Genomic DNA, 15,496 nt, shown 5'->3' on the forward strand with positions numbered 1-15,496 from the left:
TGGAATATATCAGAAGTGACCCATATAAAATAAGGAGCTGAGGATGGAAGTTACCACATTTTTCACAGGCAATAAAAAATATCTCGCTTTTATAATAACATATTTAAAGCAATATATTTTTTATTATTAGGAGGAAACGATTACCAGACTGTCGTTGGAATATATCAGAAGTGACCCATATAAAATAAGGAGCTGAGGATGGAAGTTACCACATTTTTCACAGGCAATAAAAAATATCTCGCTTTTATAATAACATATTTAAAGCAATATATTTTTTATTATTAGGAGGAAACGTTTACCAGACTGAAGTTAGAAAATATGAACGAGAAAACTCATGAAAATATCAGAGGTGACCCTAAGAAGGAGGTTGCAAAATTACTCACAGGCAATAAAAAATATCTCGCTTTTATAATAACATATTTAAAGCAATATATTTTTTATTATTAGGAGGAAACATGTACCAGACTGATGGAAAATATGAACGAGAAAACTCATGAAAATATCAAAAGTGACCCGAAGAAGGAGGTTACCACATTATTCAAAGGCAATAAAAAATATCTCGCTTTTATAATAACATATTTAAAGCAATATATTTTTTATTATTAGGAGGAAACGATTACCAGACTGTCGTTGGAATATATCAGAAGTGACCCATATAAAATAAGGAGCTGAGGATGGAAGTTACCACATTTTTCACAGGCAATAAAAAATATCTCGCTTTTATAATAACATATTTAAAGCAATATATTTTTTATTATTAGGAGGAAACTGTTACCAGATCGATGTTGGAGAATATGTACGAGAAAACCCTTGAAAATATCAGAAGGTGACCCAAATGAGACAGGAAGCTGAAGAAGGAGATTTCAACATTCCTCGCAGGCAATAAAAAATATCTCGCTTTTATAATAACATATTTAAAGCAATATATTTTTTATTATTAGGAGGAAATGTTTAACAGACTGATGTTAGAAAATATGAACGAGAAAACTCATGAAAATATCAGAGGTGACCCTAAGAAGGAGGTTGCAAAATTACTCACAGGCAATAAAAAATATCTCGCTTTTATAATAACATATTTAAAGCAATATATTTTTTATTATTAGGAGGAAACATGTACCAGACTGATGGAAAATAAGAACGAGAAAACTCATGAAAATATCAGAAGGTGACCCAAATGAGACAGGAAGCTGAAGAAGGAGATTTCAACATTCCTCGCAGGCAATAAAAAATATCTCGCTTTTATAATAACATATTTAAAGCAATATATTTTTTATTATTAGGAGGAAACGATTACCAGACTGTCGTTGGAATATATCAGAAGTGACCCATATAAAATAAGGAGCTGAGGATGGAAGTTACCACATTTTTCACAGGCAATAAAAAATATCTCGCTTTTATAATAACATATTTAAAGCAATATATTTTTTATTATTAGGAGGAAACGATTACCAGACTGTCGTTGGAATATATCAGAAGTGACCCATATAAAATAAGGAGCTGAGGATGGAAGTTACCACATTTTTCACAGGCAATAAAAAATATCTCGCTTTTATAATAACATATTTAAAGCAATATATTTTTTATTATTAGGAGGAAACGTTTACCAGACTGAAGTTAGAAAATATGAACGAGAAAACTCATGAAAATATCAGAGGTGACCCTAAGAAGGAGGTTGCAAAATTACTCACAGGCAATAAAAAATATCTCGCTTTTATAATAACATATTTAAAGCAATATATTTTTTATTATTAGGAGGAAACATGTACCAGACTGATGGAAAATATGAACGAGAAAACTCATGAAAATATCAAAAGTGACCCGAAGAAGGAGGTTACCACATTATTCAAAGGCAATAAAAAATATCTCGCTTTTATAATAACATATTTAAAGCAATATATTTTTTATTATTAGGAGGAAACGATTACCAGACTGTCGTTGGAATATATCAGAAGTGACCCATATAAAATAAGGAGCTGAGGATGGAAGTTACCACATTTTTCACAGGCAATAAAAAATATCTCGCTTTTATAATAACATATTTAAAGCAATATATTTTTTATTATTAGGAGGAAACTGTTACCAGATCGATGTTGGAGAATATGTACGAGAAAACCCTTGAAAATATCAGAAGGTGACCCAAATGAGACAGGAAGCTGAAGAAGGAGATTTCAACATTCCTCGCAGGCAATAAAAAATATCTCGCTTTTATAATTACATATTTAAAGCAATATATTTTTTATTATTAGGAGGAAACGATTACCAGACTGTCGTTGGAATATATCAGAAGTGACCCATATAAAATAAGGAGCTGAGGATGGAAGTTACCACATTTTTCACAGGCAATAAAAAATATCTCGCTTTTATAATAACATATTTAAAGCAATATATTTTTTATTATTAGGAGGAAACGTTTACCAGACTGATGTTAGAAAATATGAACGAGAAAACTCATGAAAGTATCAGGAGTGCCCAAAACGAGATAAGAAGAAAACAGTTTTAAATGAACGATGGAACGCTAAGAAATTCACTAATGCTGGGCGCAAACAACATGTTGTAGATGCCAAAGCTGTGTATCTTAAGGAGTTACAAGGCAAAGAGATGTAATCCTAAACTGTTAGAGGTTTACTCAACTGTGCTGAGTGTGTTATTTCAATAAAAAATATTATAAACTTGCTCAAATTAGTTTTATTCTTATATTCCACATTTTCCTCAACTTATTTATCAATAGTTTGTGTGGTTTAGAACATAATCATTTTTAAAAAACCACTGTTTTTGCATTGACAGTATACCTACTCCTAACATCCTGTATAAAAAAACTAAATAAAATTACATTAAAATATGTCATACAAAGTCAAATCTAAGTAATTGGTCTAATGTATAAAATATATTCAATAGTATAAAATACCCAAATTTATTATTTTAACTGTAACTCGTTCAATTAAGTTGACTTTAATATTACTCCAACATTATTTTTGTAACTCAGAACATGGTTGAATGCAAAATCGATACCTACATCATATGTAGGTATACAATAGATATGTTATATGGATCACCATTCACCAGTACATATTCAAAAACACATACTATTGGTTTATTTTTTTTTTAATGAAGTCAACCAAGTTTTTATTATTATAATCTAACTAATTTATTCTTTCATATTCTGTAAGTTTACAATAACCCTTATATATTGATGTAAGAAATTTTTTACTATGGTTTTTCTTAGATTCCTAAACATAATTTAAAACATTCTAGTTGAGTCACTAAGATGTGTGCTTTAAACATGTTTAGGTAATTGATTAGATTAGTCACTTATGATTACTTATATAGGTGAACCATATATTGTATTGTCGTTGATACCGGTATATTGTATAAACTATCTAGGATAACTATACCTGTATAACTAGGATATAATTATTAAACTATAAGTAAGTTGTATAACCCGGTTAAATAATTGGACATAAACTTATTAATGTAGTCTACAACTATTAAAAATATAGGTAGGTAACTATCTAATAATCAACATTGTAATAGCTTATTACGCTATTATTAATGCCTCACTACCTACATTTTTAATTTTTGGTTCATCTACCAATTTATATTCCTTAGTAGGTAGGTTTAGTCTTATAGAAACTTTTTTTTTTTTTTTTATTAAAAATATATTACAATCTGTTTACACATAAAACAATAAGTAACAATGATGATAGTGATTAAAGAAGACATGAAACACATGAAGAGGAGACTGTCCAGTGACAGAACCTCAGAAAATTTGAGTTCGGGCATTGAAATTTATTTTATTATTTTATTTTTATTTTAGATTAGAAGGTCTCTAGCCCAATTTCTTTTTAACCGTCGAGGAATATTAAGAGGTAGTGTGAGAGAAGACATGTTTTTGATAAAGGGGTTAGAATGGTTAATTAATTTGGAATGGAATTTTTTATAGTAGTTTTTAGCAAGTTCATTTATTGTTGGAAGTTTTAAGTCGTTTTAAAGAGCTGAATTTGTGATATACCACGGAGCACCGGTTAAGAGTCTTAATGAGATGGATTGAAAGGCTTGGATGGGACGGATGTTAGCAGGTTTCGCTGGGCCCCATATTTGAATACCATAGGTCTATATTGGTCTTATGATAGATTTGTAAATTAATATTTTATTTTTGAGATTTATTTTTGATTTTAGAAGAGGTCGGAGTAAATGCAGGCGGGAGTTGAGTTGTTTACGTTTATTTTTTGTATGATTTGCCCAGGTTAGCCTTTTGTCTAGAGTGATACCTAGGTATTTAGTTGATTGATGAAGAGGAATTGGTTTGTTATTAAATTTGAGTGAGGGACATTCTTTTTTCTTAAGGGAAAAATTAACCTGAGCGGATTTATTGTCATTAATTTTAATTTTCCAGTTATTTGCCCAAGACTCAATTAAATTTAAGTGCAATTGTAAGTTGTGTGAAGCGGTGTCTGAGTCATTATTTGAAACAAATATTGCTGTGTCGTCAGCATATGTGGCGAGAAGAGTTTGATTGGAAGTGTGCATATCAGAGGTATAGAAACTTATACAATAATAATACGTACACAATAAGTCGTAGGTGACTTAGATTTAACAGTGTTTCTCAACCTTTTTACTGACCCCCTTTTTGAATTTCAATTTTTTAGTGACTCCCTACATGTGTATTTATGTATATACTCTCATAGAATATAGATTTTTATTAATAATCAATAGTAAAAGTACTGTACATTGTACACAACATAAAATACATATAATATTATAATTTTTTTAATTAAAAAAACGTATTAAACGCTGAATTTTAATTCATACGTGACCCTAAATAATAAGTTTCCTCAGGTTGAGAAACACTGTTAGAACATATTATTTAATAATATATTATACTTATAAGTTATAATTCTTTTTAAAAAAATTTAAATACTATAGCTAGGTAGTCTGTTTTTACAAAAATTTGATTGTCAATATTATAAAAATAATACTTATTGTTTCCGTTGAAACTATTTTAGCAATATAATCGTAATAATTCTCTATAGTTGCTTTAGATACTTCCGTGAATAATTTATTGTACCTATTCGGCATTGAAATTTGGAAAAAGTAACAATATTATATAGTATGTCTAGACATATTTTCACAGAAAATAATTTATAAAACTTGCATTATACCAAATAAGTTATTAGTTATTACATATTAGGAAGATATCTATAATATCAATATTATTCTGAAGAACTAGTAATAACTAATAAAATATTAGATAATGTTTACAGTTGGTAATATTTTTCTTTAAATAGTTATTTATTGTTTAATTTTACTTGTATAAATGTATAATAATAAACAATTTATACTTGTGTTATTAAGTGTTATTTTTAAAGTACAATTATGCTAAATTACACGTTGATAGTTATAACCATAGAAATGCGTTAGGTACCTATAGTAAGTATTTCAGTATTTGTAAGATTGTTAAAATTGATCAAGTAATAGGTACCGGTACCAAACATAGGTAATAATATTAATAGGTATACTGAAATACTTATAATAAATTATATAGTATTGCTACAATTAAAATAAAATATTTATTGTTTTTTGAAACGCCAATAACCCCGGTAGTTGAGGCGTATTTATAAATAAAAAAAAAAAAAATAAAATATTTGTGTTTGTGTATTTAGTGAGTATTCGTAAAATACGTTTTTATAATAGTCTTTTTTTTAAAAGTACAGGCTGCAGCCATTGGTGGAAATTAGGGGTGATTGAGAGGGTTTAGCCCCCCCCCCCCCACATGAAATATGACTAAAATATGACTACAGCCCATACAAAAAAGTACTTTATTTCATATAGGTATATAATCAAGGTCTGGTAAGTGCGGTAACCGTATTAAAATATTAATCATAACACTCATAAGTCATAAGTAGTTAAGACCATTCGGTCATCACTCATCATGATTTATGTTGGTTTCGCGAAAACGACGTCCACGGCAATTGACATTCTTTTACAGCTTTACGTGCGTCGGGGTCGACAGCAACTACAGTCGTGTGAACACATTTTTCTACAGAAGTCACACGGTTGGAGACAAGTACGCACGTTTTAGCCGTATATGATATAATATATTATATTAAACAATATATAATTATGAGATATGTGTTGTCGTGTTGACACGTAGTACGTACAATATTCAATATTTAAGATAATATTAATAAAAAAATAATATATTATATTATTGTCGTACGCGGTAATGTGGTATGCAGCTAGGGCCTAGGTGTGTCAATATATTTGAAAATATATATTTTTTAAATTATTTTATACGTATAATCAATGGTAATAGGTATTGTATTTATGTACACGGTGATCTGTGAATGACTGTAACCAGTTTGACTGGCTACTTTAGGTATAATTTTCGTAGATTTCGAAAAAAAACACGTTTGACAGAGTTTTTAGTTTTTACAAGAAAAGTCTAATATTTTATTTTAGTGATTTTCGGGTATTTTTCACGCATAGATCACAACTTGGTGTTTGGAATTTGACTCCACTAATAGCTTTCTGTGAGTTGTGAAAAATGTTTTTATTCGAAACCAGAAATGAAATGTACAAATGTTCAAACCGAAACAAATGCAAATAGTTTGGTCTGAAAGTAAACAATGAAGGCTTTAGGAAAAAAATAATTTTATAGTGTGAATTTATTTAAAAAAATAAAAACAGCCTAGAATTGTGATGTAGGGTCATTGAACCCCCCGTTCCGTCAAATCGTCCCGTCCTAAGTATATTTGTACCTCCCCCTCTATGTATACATTTTTATTACAGATTGTACCTATATAAATATTCTTAACTTGTTCTAAAATAATAAAAAAAAGTGAATTTACTCAATTGAGTATTTTCTTTATTTTTGCGTTATTATTTAACCGACATGAATTTTTTTTTAAGTTCGGTTTGTCTATTGTCTGCACACATCTCCAGGATTCGTCACGCATATAATATATAGTGATATAATATCACTACAATTTATATTTATTTTTTTTGATGTTACGCAGTGCTGTATCTACGGGGGGGGAGTATATGTGGGGTCATACCCCCCTCCACGGGAGACCGTATTTTGTACACGGTACAACATGTATATAATAATATGAATACAATATGACGTATTTTACATATATTTATTATATTGTGTGTACCGTATACTGAATGTCTATTAAAAATTGTATATCCCCCCTTGAAAAAACCCTAAATCCGCTACTGATATTACGATGTGCCTATATATGCTTCATATACCAGAATAGATATTTAAAAAAAAAAAGGATTCAGTTCCATAGTTAAAAATACATTTGGGTAAAAACGGTTTTTCTCCATTTTTATTTTATCAAAAAACTCAAAAATGCTGTCGGTCGAAAAACACTCAAACATAATAATATTCTACCACCTATATAATATATATACCTACGCGATAACATAATGTATACGATCACCTTAGGCGCAAATAGAGGGGGCTGGTGGTGCTTAGCCCCCCCCCCCCCTAAAAAAAAAAACTAATTATTTCACTACTATAATTTAAAAGTATCAAGTATATAGACCCGATCTACAGCCACCCCCCCCCCCCCCGCCGCAATATTTCAAACACTATTTACGCCTATGACGATCACCTCGTGGCTTGTATAACAAGCGCGCGCATGTGTCTATAATATTATATGAAAAAAAAAAATGTACACAAATATTTTCATTCGGCGGAGGACCGCATCGTCGCATCGCAGCCGGTAAAATATTTTTTACTATATTATGTTGTGCCCCCGCGAGCGCAAAATATTCGAATCGAGGTCGGCCGACCGGGTGGACGCGTCTCGTTCTCGTCGCTCCGATTGATAATCCAATAAGTCGCATCGTTGTTCGCGGCCCCCCCCCCCACCGCGTGCGGATCCACATGACAGTGCATCACGCGCGTCGTCGTCGTCGTCGTCGTCCTCGTAATTTTGTATTTACCGGCGAAAATATACGGATCGCCGCATCAGTATTCAGTTGTCCGATATCGCTGCGCAACGGCCGGTCGTGCGCGTCACTCTGCTGCACGTTCCGACATGCATACGTCAACATGATATGGTAATATTATACGATCCGGGACAGGAAACATTTAACAATTTTCGCGTCGTCGTATGATAAACAATGTGCATGCCTGCTATGATAGTATAATGTAATAATATTATTTTATGAAAAAAAAACCGGCTCGCTGCAGCGTTCGATATATATCTATATATTATTATATTTATATACCGTCGCAGGTACGTCGTTATACGGTTGTTAAAATTAAAATTACTAAAACGCATCCCCGACGCGGCGGTAGATTTTCGAACCGGGGTCGCGCGATCCGTCGAACAAAATGGCCGGGTAACGTCGTGCCTCCATAGCACCCCCGTGTCGATAACCTCAAAATAAAAATAAAATAATAATAATAATAATAAAAAGGCAGTGCGCGAAAAAGAAAAAGAAAAAAAGGGAAAACAATATAGGGGAAAAAAACCGATTTTGCCCGACTCGCGTACGATACTATTTAGGTCGACCGCGCGCGCGGTTGTTTGTTCGATAAAAACGATTTTGTCGCTCAACACCGTTCGCGTTAAGCGGTCATCGTCGTCTCGCATGCGTCCCGCCGTCCCCCGCAGCCGCCTGCAGTGGTGGTGGTGACGACGAGCTGTCGCCTGTCCGTCCGTTCGGTGGTGCCGCTGCCTCGTCCGTGATTCCTGTTCGTTAGTGGAAGTGGTGGTGCGGCTCTCCCGGCCCGTGTGAAAACCCGATCCCTTCGTGTTCCGGCGTGGACGATCCGATGGCCGCGTCCACCGTCCCGGCGGCTTCCGTGGCCGCGCTACTGGTAGTGCTGCTGCTGGTGGTGCTGCTGCCTCCGCCGCCGGCGGCCGCAGCGTCCGGGCAGCCGCCGGGCCGGTGCGCCAAGTCCGAGCTGAGCGCGTGCTACTGCGGCCGGACGACGTACGACCGACAGGAACTGTACGCCGTCAACTGCACGGGAACGGGGCTGAACATGCAACAGAGCATCGAAGTGTTCCTGAACCTGCCTAGCGAGACCGAGGTAAGTGATCAGCTATCGCTTGCAGTCCGTAGGCGGCATTTGGTGGTTCAGAAATTAAATATTTTAAAAAAAGCAATACAAATTTCAAAAACTGACATCGGTTAAACAAAAATTGCCTTGGGATATAGCTTAGGTATTAGGTAGGTGGTACCTACGTTCGTGATTCATTCATTTTTCTTTTGCCACCTCACCTTGTTTTCTGGTATTGGGAGGGGCCACAGTATCGTTTAGCCCCCTTACACCAGTGAGGCAATTTCACCCGCATGACCCTCCCCTCACCCCAATTAAATGCTGCCTATGACTTGGATTGTCGATAGGTAATTATAATATTTTATATTAGTGTGATAAGCGTATGGTAGACGAAGACCTGCTGCTCCGGTGCTTTGTCGCCATACCTGTACCAAATCTTGTGTCTCTGATCGCAGGTGCTGATATTTACCGGCAACACTATGCCCGAGCTGCCAACAAATTTATTTGGCGTCAACAGCACCATGGACAAACTACGATTCCTGGACATGTCCAACAACGGCATAAAAGAGATCAAAGGAAAGAGTTATCATCATGTTTCGAACGTTGAACGGCTGATACTCAACGACAACAAAATCGGGTTGAATGGCATTGGGTTTCATCATCCTAGGTGAGTTTCAAACATTATTCTTTTTGTTTATATCCAAATACCTACAATAACCTAAGGTAATATTATAAATTTCATAATTTAATTTACGTCATAGTGATAATGACCTTTTGTTTTTAATTCAATCAATAACTCTGGTTAAAATAAAATATATATCAACATAAATGTGTTAGATTAAACTCTGGGATATGATAAAACATTGCTGCCATTACTAATTTTAAACATATTTTCAAATTTAAACTTAAAACTGTTTTTTTTTTTAACAATTAAAGTGTTATAATAGGTGGTTTAGTGTTATTCATCTCTAATGAATATTAAGTAAGCTATTATATAAATTTGTGAGGTCACTATCTTGGTATTCATTTGAAATAATAATTACTCACTAGTGTGTGATCTCATCGTGTTGTTTGCTTGCCACACCTAGTAGGACCACCTACTGATTGAATTATTCAGCAGCGGAATGTCTATATAAGGATTGATTTATGCAATTATTTTAAATAATGTCTCTGTATGTAATTTAAGTAAAAAATAAAAATTGATATTCCTTTTTTTTTAATTTACATAAAATCAAATTTAATTAAACAAAATATGCATTTATTTTAATATTAATATTACGGTCTATGCAAAAAAATCTAGGTATAAAATTATTATTATTTTTAAATTGAATAAATAATATTTAGTCTATAATGCCCATAGAAATTTAATTTTATTTAATAGTTCCTCCCAGCTCCTGATATAATATAGGTAACATAATAATAAAATACCTCTATTTATATTGTAAATTGTATATTTTAAATATTATTTTCTATTTTTTTTTTAACAACATTGAATTTTATTTTATAGAGTATTTTCAAACTTTGAAAGTTTGATAGAACTTCATCTCACTAATGCTTTTGCTGATGAAGGTGTTGTGAACATAACTGCCGACTTGCATGAAGTATTCGTTTACAGTAATTTAAGTCGGTTGGCCAAACTTCATCTTGAACAGAATAAGATGAGTGTCATATTAGAACCTGATGTCTTCTGCTCATTGCCTCATCTCCTCGACTTACATCTCAGCAACAATCTACTCACAGGCATTGATTTTAATATAAAGTGTATGCCACATTTGCGTTTCATTGACTTAGAAGATAATCTTATACGTGGACTCTCTGAAGAACAATTCTCCGCCTTAGATGGTGTACAGAAAAATAGATCTTTGGCCATCGACTTGTCCAATAACCCATTTTCGTGTGGCTGTAACATTGAAAACCTATATAGTTGGTTGCGTACCACTAAGGTAAGTGTTCGCAACACTGATTCTATAAGATGTAGCCAAGATTTGCCAAAAAATCCTCTTGACCCATATGCTGCTTATCGCAACGATTGTCCAACTCCAATACGCACCACATTAATTGATGGCGGTCACGGGGGACACAAATTGGTAATGCTGTTTGTGTTTTGTGCTGTAGTTGCATTTTTGGGTGTTGTAGTATATGTATCTAGATTTGGATTGAAACGATTGAGACCTGAATTTAATACTTCTTCGAGAAAGATACACTACACAACTATTGGAAAATGTGAAGAACAAGAAATACATGTATGATAATATGACAAATGATTAGTGGTGTTAACAGTATGGTATGTGGAAATTCCGACTCATGCTTTAGGGAAAGACTGATAATCGTTTTTTTTTTTTTAAATCAATTTAATTAAATAATTTAAAGAGTATATTTATGAATTGTTACTCTTTTGTATAGTTATGTTACAAACATTTTGAATGAACAATTTTAAAAGAAAACATTTTAATTTTTGATTGATGCAAGTTTTTTATTATTTTTATTAACGACATTAAAAAAATGACTGTTATTTAACATTTAATATTTATTATTTTTTTAAATGATTTTTATTGTCGATTTGTCATATATATATTGTTGATCTCTAATATCTCTTGTTCCTTTGAAGTATCTCTATTTGTAGGGTGAAAGTATGGCCAGTCGGACTTTCCACATCTGTTAATACCTACTCCCCTTAGTAGCTAAATAAAACATGTCGCTTTGTGTTCATTCACGTCATGTATCTGTTATAAAGGAAACTTAAAGTTGACTTTACCTAGTATCTGATTAAGTATTATGAATTTTTAAAAATCCTAGTGAGATGTTACAAAAATACACCGTCCCAATTTGTTTTTATTTTTTGTTGCTAAGTGTTAACATTATATAATTTTTAAATGAATGAGCTTTTACATATGTATTTATGTACTTACAAAATTACACTAGTTATTTTTGACTAGCGCATGTTTTCAACACACTATTTTAGCCCATTTTTCCTAATTTTAAATTATTTATTACTTTCTTGATATTAAAATTTAGAACATACTTGAGTTTAAGACGTTTAGACAAATTGTGTCGATAACGTATAGTAATCATAGGCGCAACTAGACCTACATTTTTTGGGGTGCTAATATAATAGATATTGGATTAGTGTTCAGTGAACATTATAGAAAGCCATTAAATATCTAACTAAAATTATAAAATAAAAACAAAGAATAGGGTTAAATCATTTTGTGGTGCTGAAGTTGTCCTGGCATCCCCCTAGTTGCGCATATGTTCACATTTCTTGTCACCAATATTATTATGTAACATTTATGTAGTATACCTTTGTTATTTTATTATCTGTACTAACTTATGCCTTATGGATATTGTATTCTTGTTAGACAATCAAGAAACTCGAGATGAACACCAATGGCTTTTTCACAATATATTTGCTATAATAATGATTAATATTTATTTTACATTTGTGGTAAACCATAATTTTAATATACATTATTACATTTAACAATGTACTCAAATTTCGTCTTATGTTACATCTATAAACATTCTCAAGTTTCTTGAATTACAATATTTCTTGTGATTTATGTTATATGTACATATAAATGCTTAGGATATTTAACTTATTTTTAGAAGTATACATTACACGTAATAATTTATTTATCTATACTTGGCTAAAATTTAATTCTTAATTATATGCAATTTACAGTGTACATTTTTATACCATTGTTAAAACTTGTTTCTTATAGATTTAAGTATAGCAAAGTAAATACTTCACATTTCTCATTACTCTTCACTTGTAATCATAACTTATACTTAACTGCTTATTAAATACTTAGGCAATTGTTGACAATCCAAAGTTGCATATCTTGGATTCTAATGTTATCGTAATAATAATAATTAACATCACACTGTAAACAAACCTTCATTAAAAACTTAAAAAGACAACAAAATAATGTTTAGGCAGCTTTTACTTGTCTCGTATTACATGATTGTTTTAAAGGTAACGTCGTCGGAATATTAAAAATGTTTCATATAAAATGAAAAAAGAAAAAAAAATTGTTAATTGTACTTAACAAATTTGTTGATGTTTTGTTTTGAATCTCGGATTTTATAACGTTGTTTATAATGTGTATATATTATGATGAGTTGTGAAGACGCACTTAACACTTTGCGCTCCGTTGTCAGTTAAACGTTTTCTAATAACACCGTTTTAGCTAAGTAAATAGAAGACTTAAAAACACGTCGTGTAACGTATGATTTTTGCTGGCTATTTATCGTACTTGCAGCCGACGTATTTCCATTTTGCAGTGCAAATCCAAGTACGCGTTATTGTTACTATTATTATATTATTAAATTGGAGCGCAAAGAGTTGAAACGTTTTTTTTTTATTATTATTATTATTATTATTATTATAAAATATTATATAAAAGAAAAAACAAATAATAAAAAATATATATATGTAAGAACGCCTTTTTAGTTTTTAAATTAAAGAAACCCGTTTTAATAAACATTATATTCTATATATATTATTATATTAATATTTTGTCGCAAACAAAAAGAAAATTTATTTTATAAACAATAATGATTGTAATTGATAATTTTTTGTTCAGTGCGCCGAGGGACGCGCCCGTCGTAGAATCCTATTTCGTAGACCCCTCCTATACCTACCGCTTAAAGTAACGTTGAGTGTTAAAATATTGCATCGCCACCGTCTATACTCTGAAATTTTATCGAACTGATCGATATTCTCCCCCGCAGAGCGTCGAGTGCACGGCGAGCCAATTTATTTAATCGGAGCGGCCAAGCTCCCGTGTGCTGCGATGTACCTATTATATTATGTGTCCAATGTATATAATGCGTAATTGAATTATCGATACGGTAAAACTATAGTACCCACTTGACACTATATGTGCCTGTGCAATTTAAAATTCCGATTATAAACGGAAGTGCGTTGAATTTCAAATACAATCGAATAATACAATAATGCGCTGTCGGCACTACGCGTATCGGTTCCCATCTATGTTTTTATATTGATTGAAACGATTCGAGAAGACGAGAACAATCGCCCGATGTATTTGTACAGTTGTTCGTATAATAGTATATTTATAGGCAGGACCCCCCAAGGGGGGGGGGGCTGTTGGACCTGGAGTACAGACTACAGGAGCCCGTTGAAATGTATGTTATTTTGGAAATTTTTGATAGAAATACTTCAAATATAACTATTATATATAGTGATTTTGTTATTTTAAGCTGTAGGTCAACCATTTATTACCTAGAAGTCTATAAATCGTGTATGGGTCACTCATGTCGCTTTTAATGCGGTTGTATTTTTTTGGCAGTTTGTATGGGGCCCACAAAAAAATTTAGTACAGGGGCCTGTTTCTAGGTACCTATTTTTTAGGCAAATTTTCATTTCGAATCGTCGGCGGCTGTATGATATCGGGCGTACCTATATAGTAAACTACCCATATATTTTATAATAAAATTAGGTAGGTATGTGATGTTTGTCGACACTCGATTACGAATTAGAAATGGACAATAATAACAATATGATACAGTATGGCGCACCCAGGGGTAGACCTCCCCCCCCCTCTTGGTAATGGCATACCCATAGTAATTTTAAAGATTCCCTGACATTGTCATAAAAACTTGAGATCCTATATTATATTAAATAATTGTGTTTATTAAGCAATAAAAAGTATGTATATACTCCGGAAAGGAACAGAGAAACAGTATTTAAATAATTTTTTGTAGCCCTCCCTTGAATAATTTGGCGTCCGTGCATTTTCGGTTTTACGGACAACCGATTTTGCACAAATCGAACAATAAAAAACCGCCTTATTGTGTGTATAATAGTCAATATGTAGGTCAGTTGTCGCACGTCTCGTTGTATGTATTTACGATATAGGTATACCTATATAAAATACTTGAATTATGAAAAAATTAGAAAGATATACAAAAGTGTAAAAATAAATGTGCGTGGGTACCTCAATATTTAAATGTCTATTTTTACCAATAATTTTAGATTATTACATTTTTTTATTACGTTTACGTTTTAATATTTTATAAATCTCTCTATTTCACGCAGGTATTAATAATTCGAAAAAATGTATGCAATATGAAACAGCATTTCACTCTGTATATGCATTTTGTATGTACATCATACATCAATATTAAATGATATATTTGACGATGGCACACAATATTTTAAACCACTTTAAATATGGAAAACGCCAATATCTAACCTAAATTTATAAATCGTGTTGGATACATATACAATATACATAATATACATACGTTATTAGAGTAGTACGATTGTTCATTTTTAAACGTAATAACCATATACCTATAGGTACATGGCGTACGTCATGCCTTTATAGTTTTGACAATCGGATGAATCGAAATTGTAGTCGCTGTCGATTGGTGGTTTAATATGTGTCACGCCGTTTTGGTGCAGTGTGTCACGCATCGATTTTAAGAACGACACATTTACAT

At 32.3% G+C, this 15,496-nt stretch overlaps 1 protein-coding gene across 1 annotated transcript; it reads left to right on the forward strand.

The window, feature by feature from the left end:
• Positions 1-7,778: 7,778 nt before the first annotated feature.
• On the forward strand, positions 7,779-13,523 carry LOC132952137 (trophoblast glycoprotein). The gene is made up of 3 exons (XM_061024311.1): positions 7,779-9,055; positions 9,481-9,692; positions 10,533-13,523. The coding sequence occupies exons 1-3, from the start codon at positions 8,795-8,797 to the stop codon at positions 11,272-11,274; spliced, it is 1,215 nt and encodes a 404-aa protein (XP_060880294.1). The 5' UTR covers positions 7,779-8,794; the 3' UTR covers positions 11,275-13,523.
• Positions 13,524-15,496: the final 1,973 nt, after the last annotated feature.

Source organism: Metopolophium dirhodum, chromosome 9 (assembly GCF_019925205.1).
Source record: "Metopolophium dirhodum isolate CAU chromosome 9, ASM1992520v1, whole genome shotgun sequence".
Classification (NCBI taxonomy): domain Eukaryota; kingdom Metazoa; phylum Arthropoda; class Insecta; order Hemiptera; family Aphididae; genus Metopolophium; species Metopolophium dirhodum.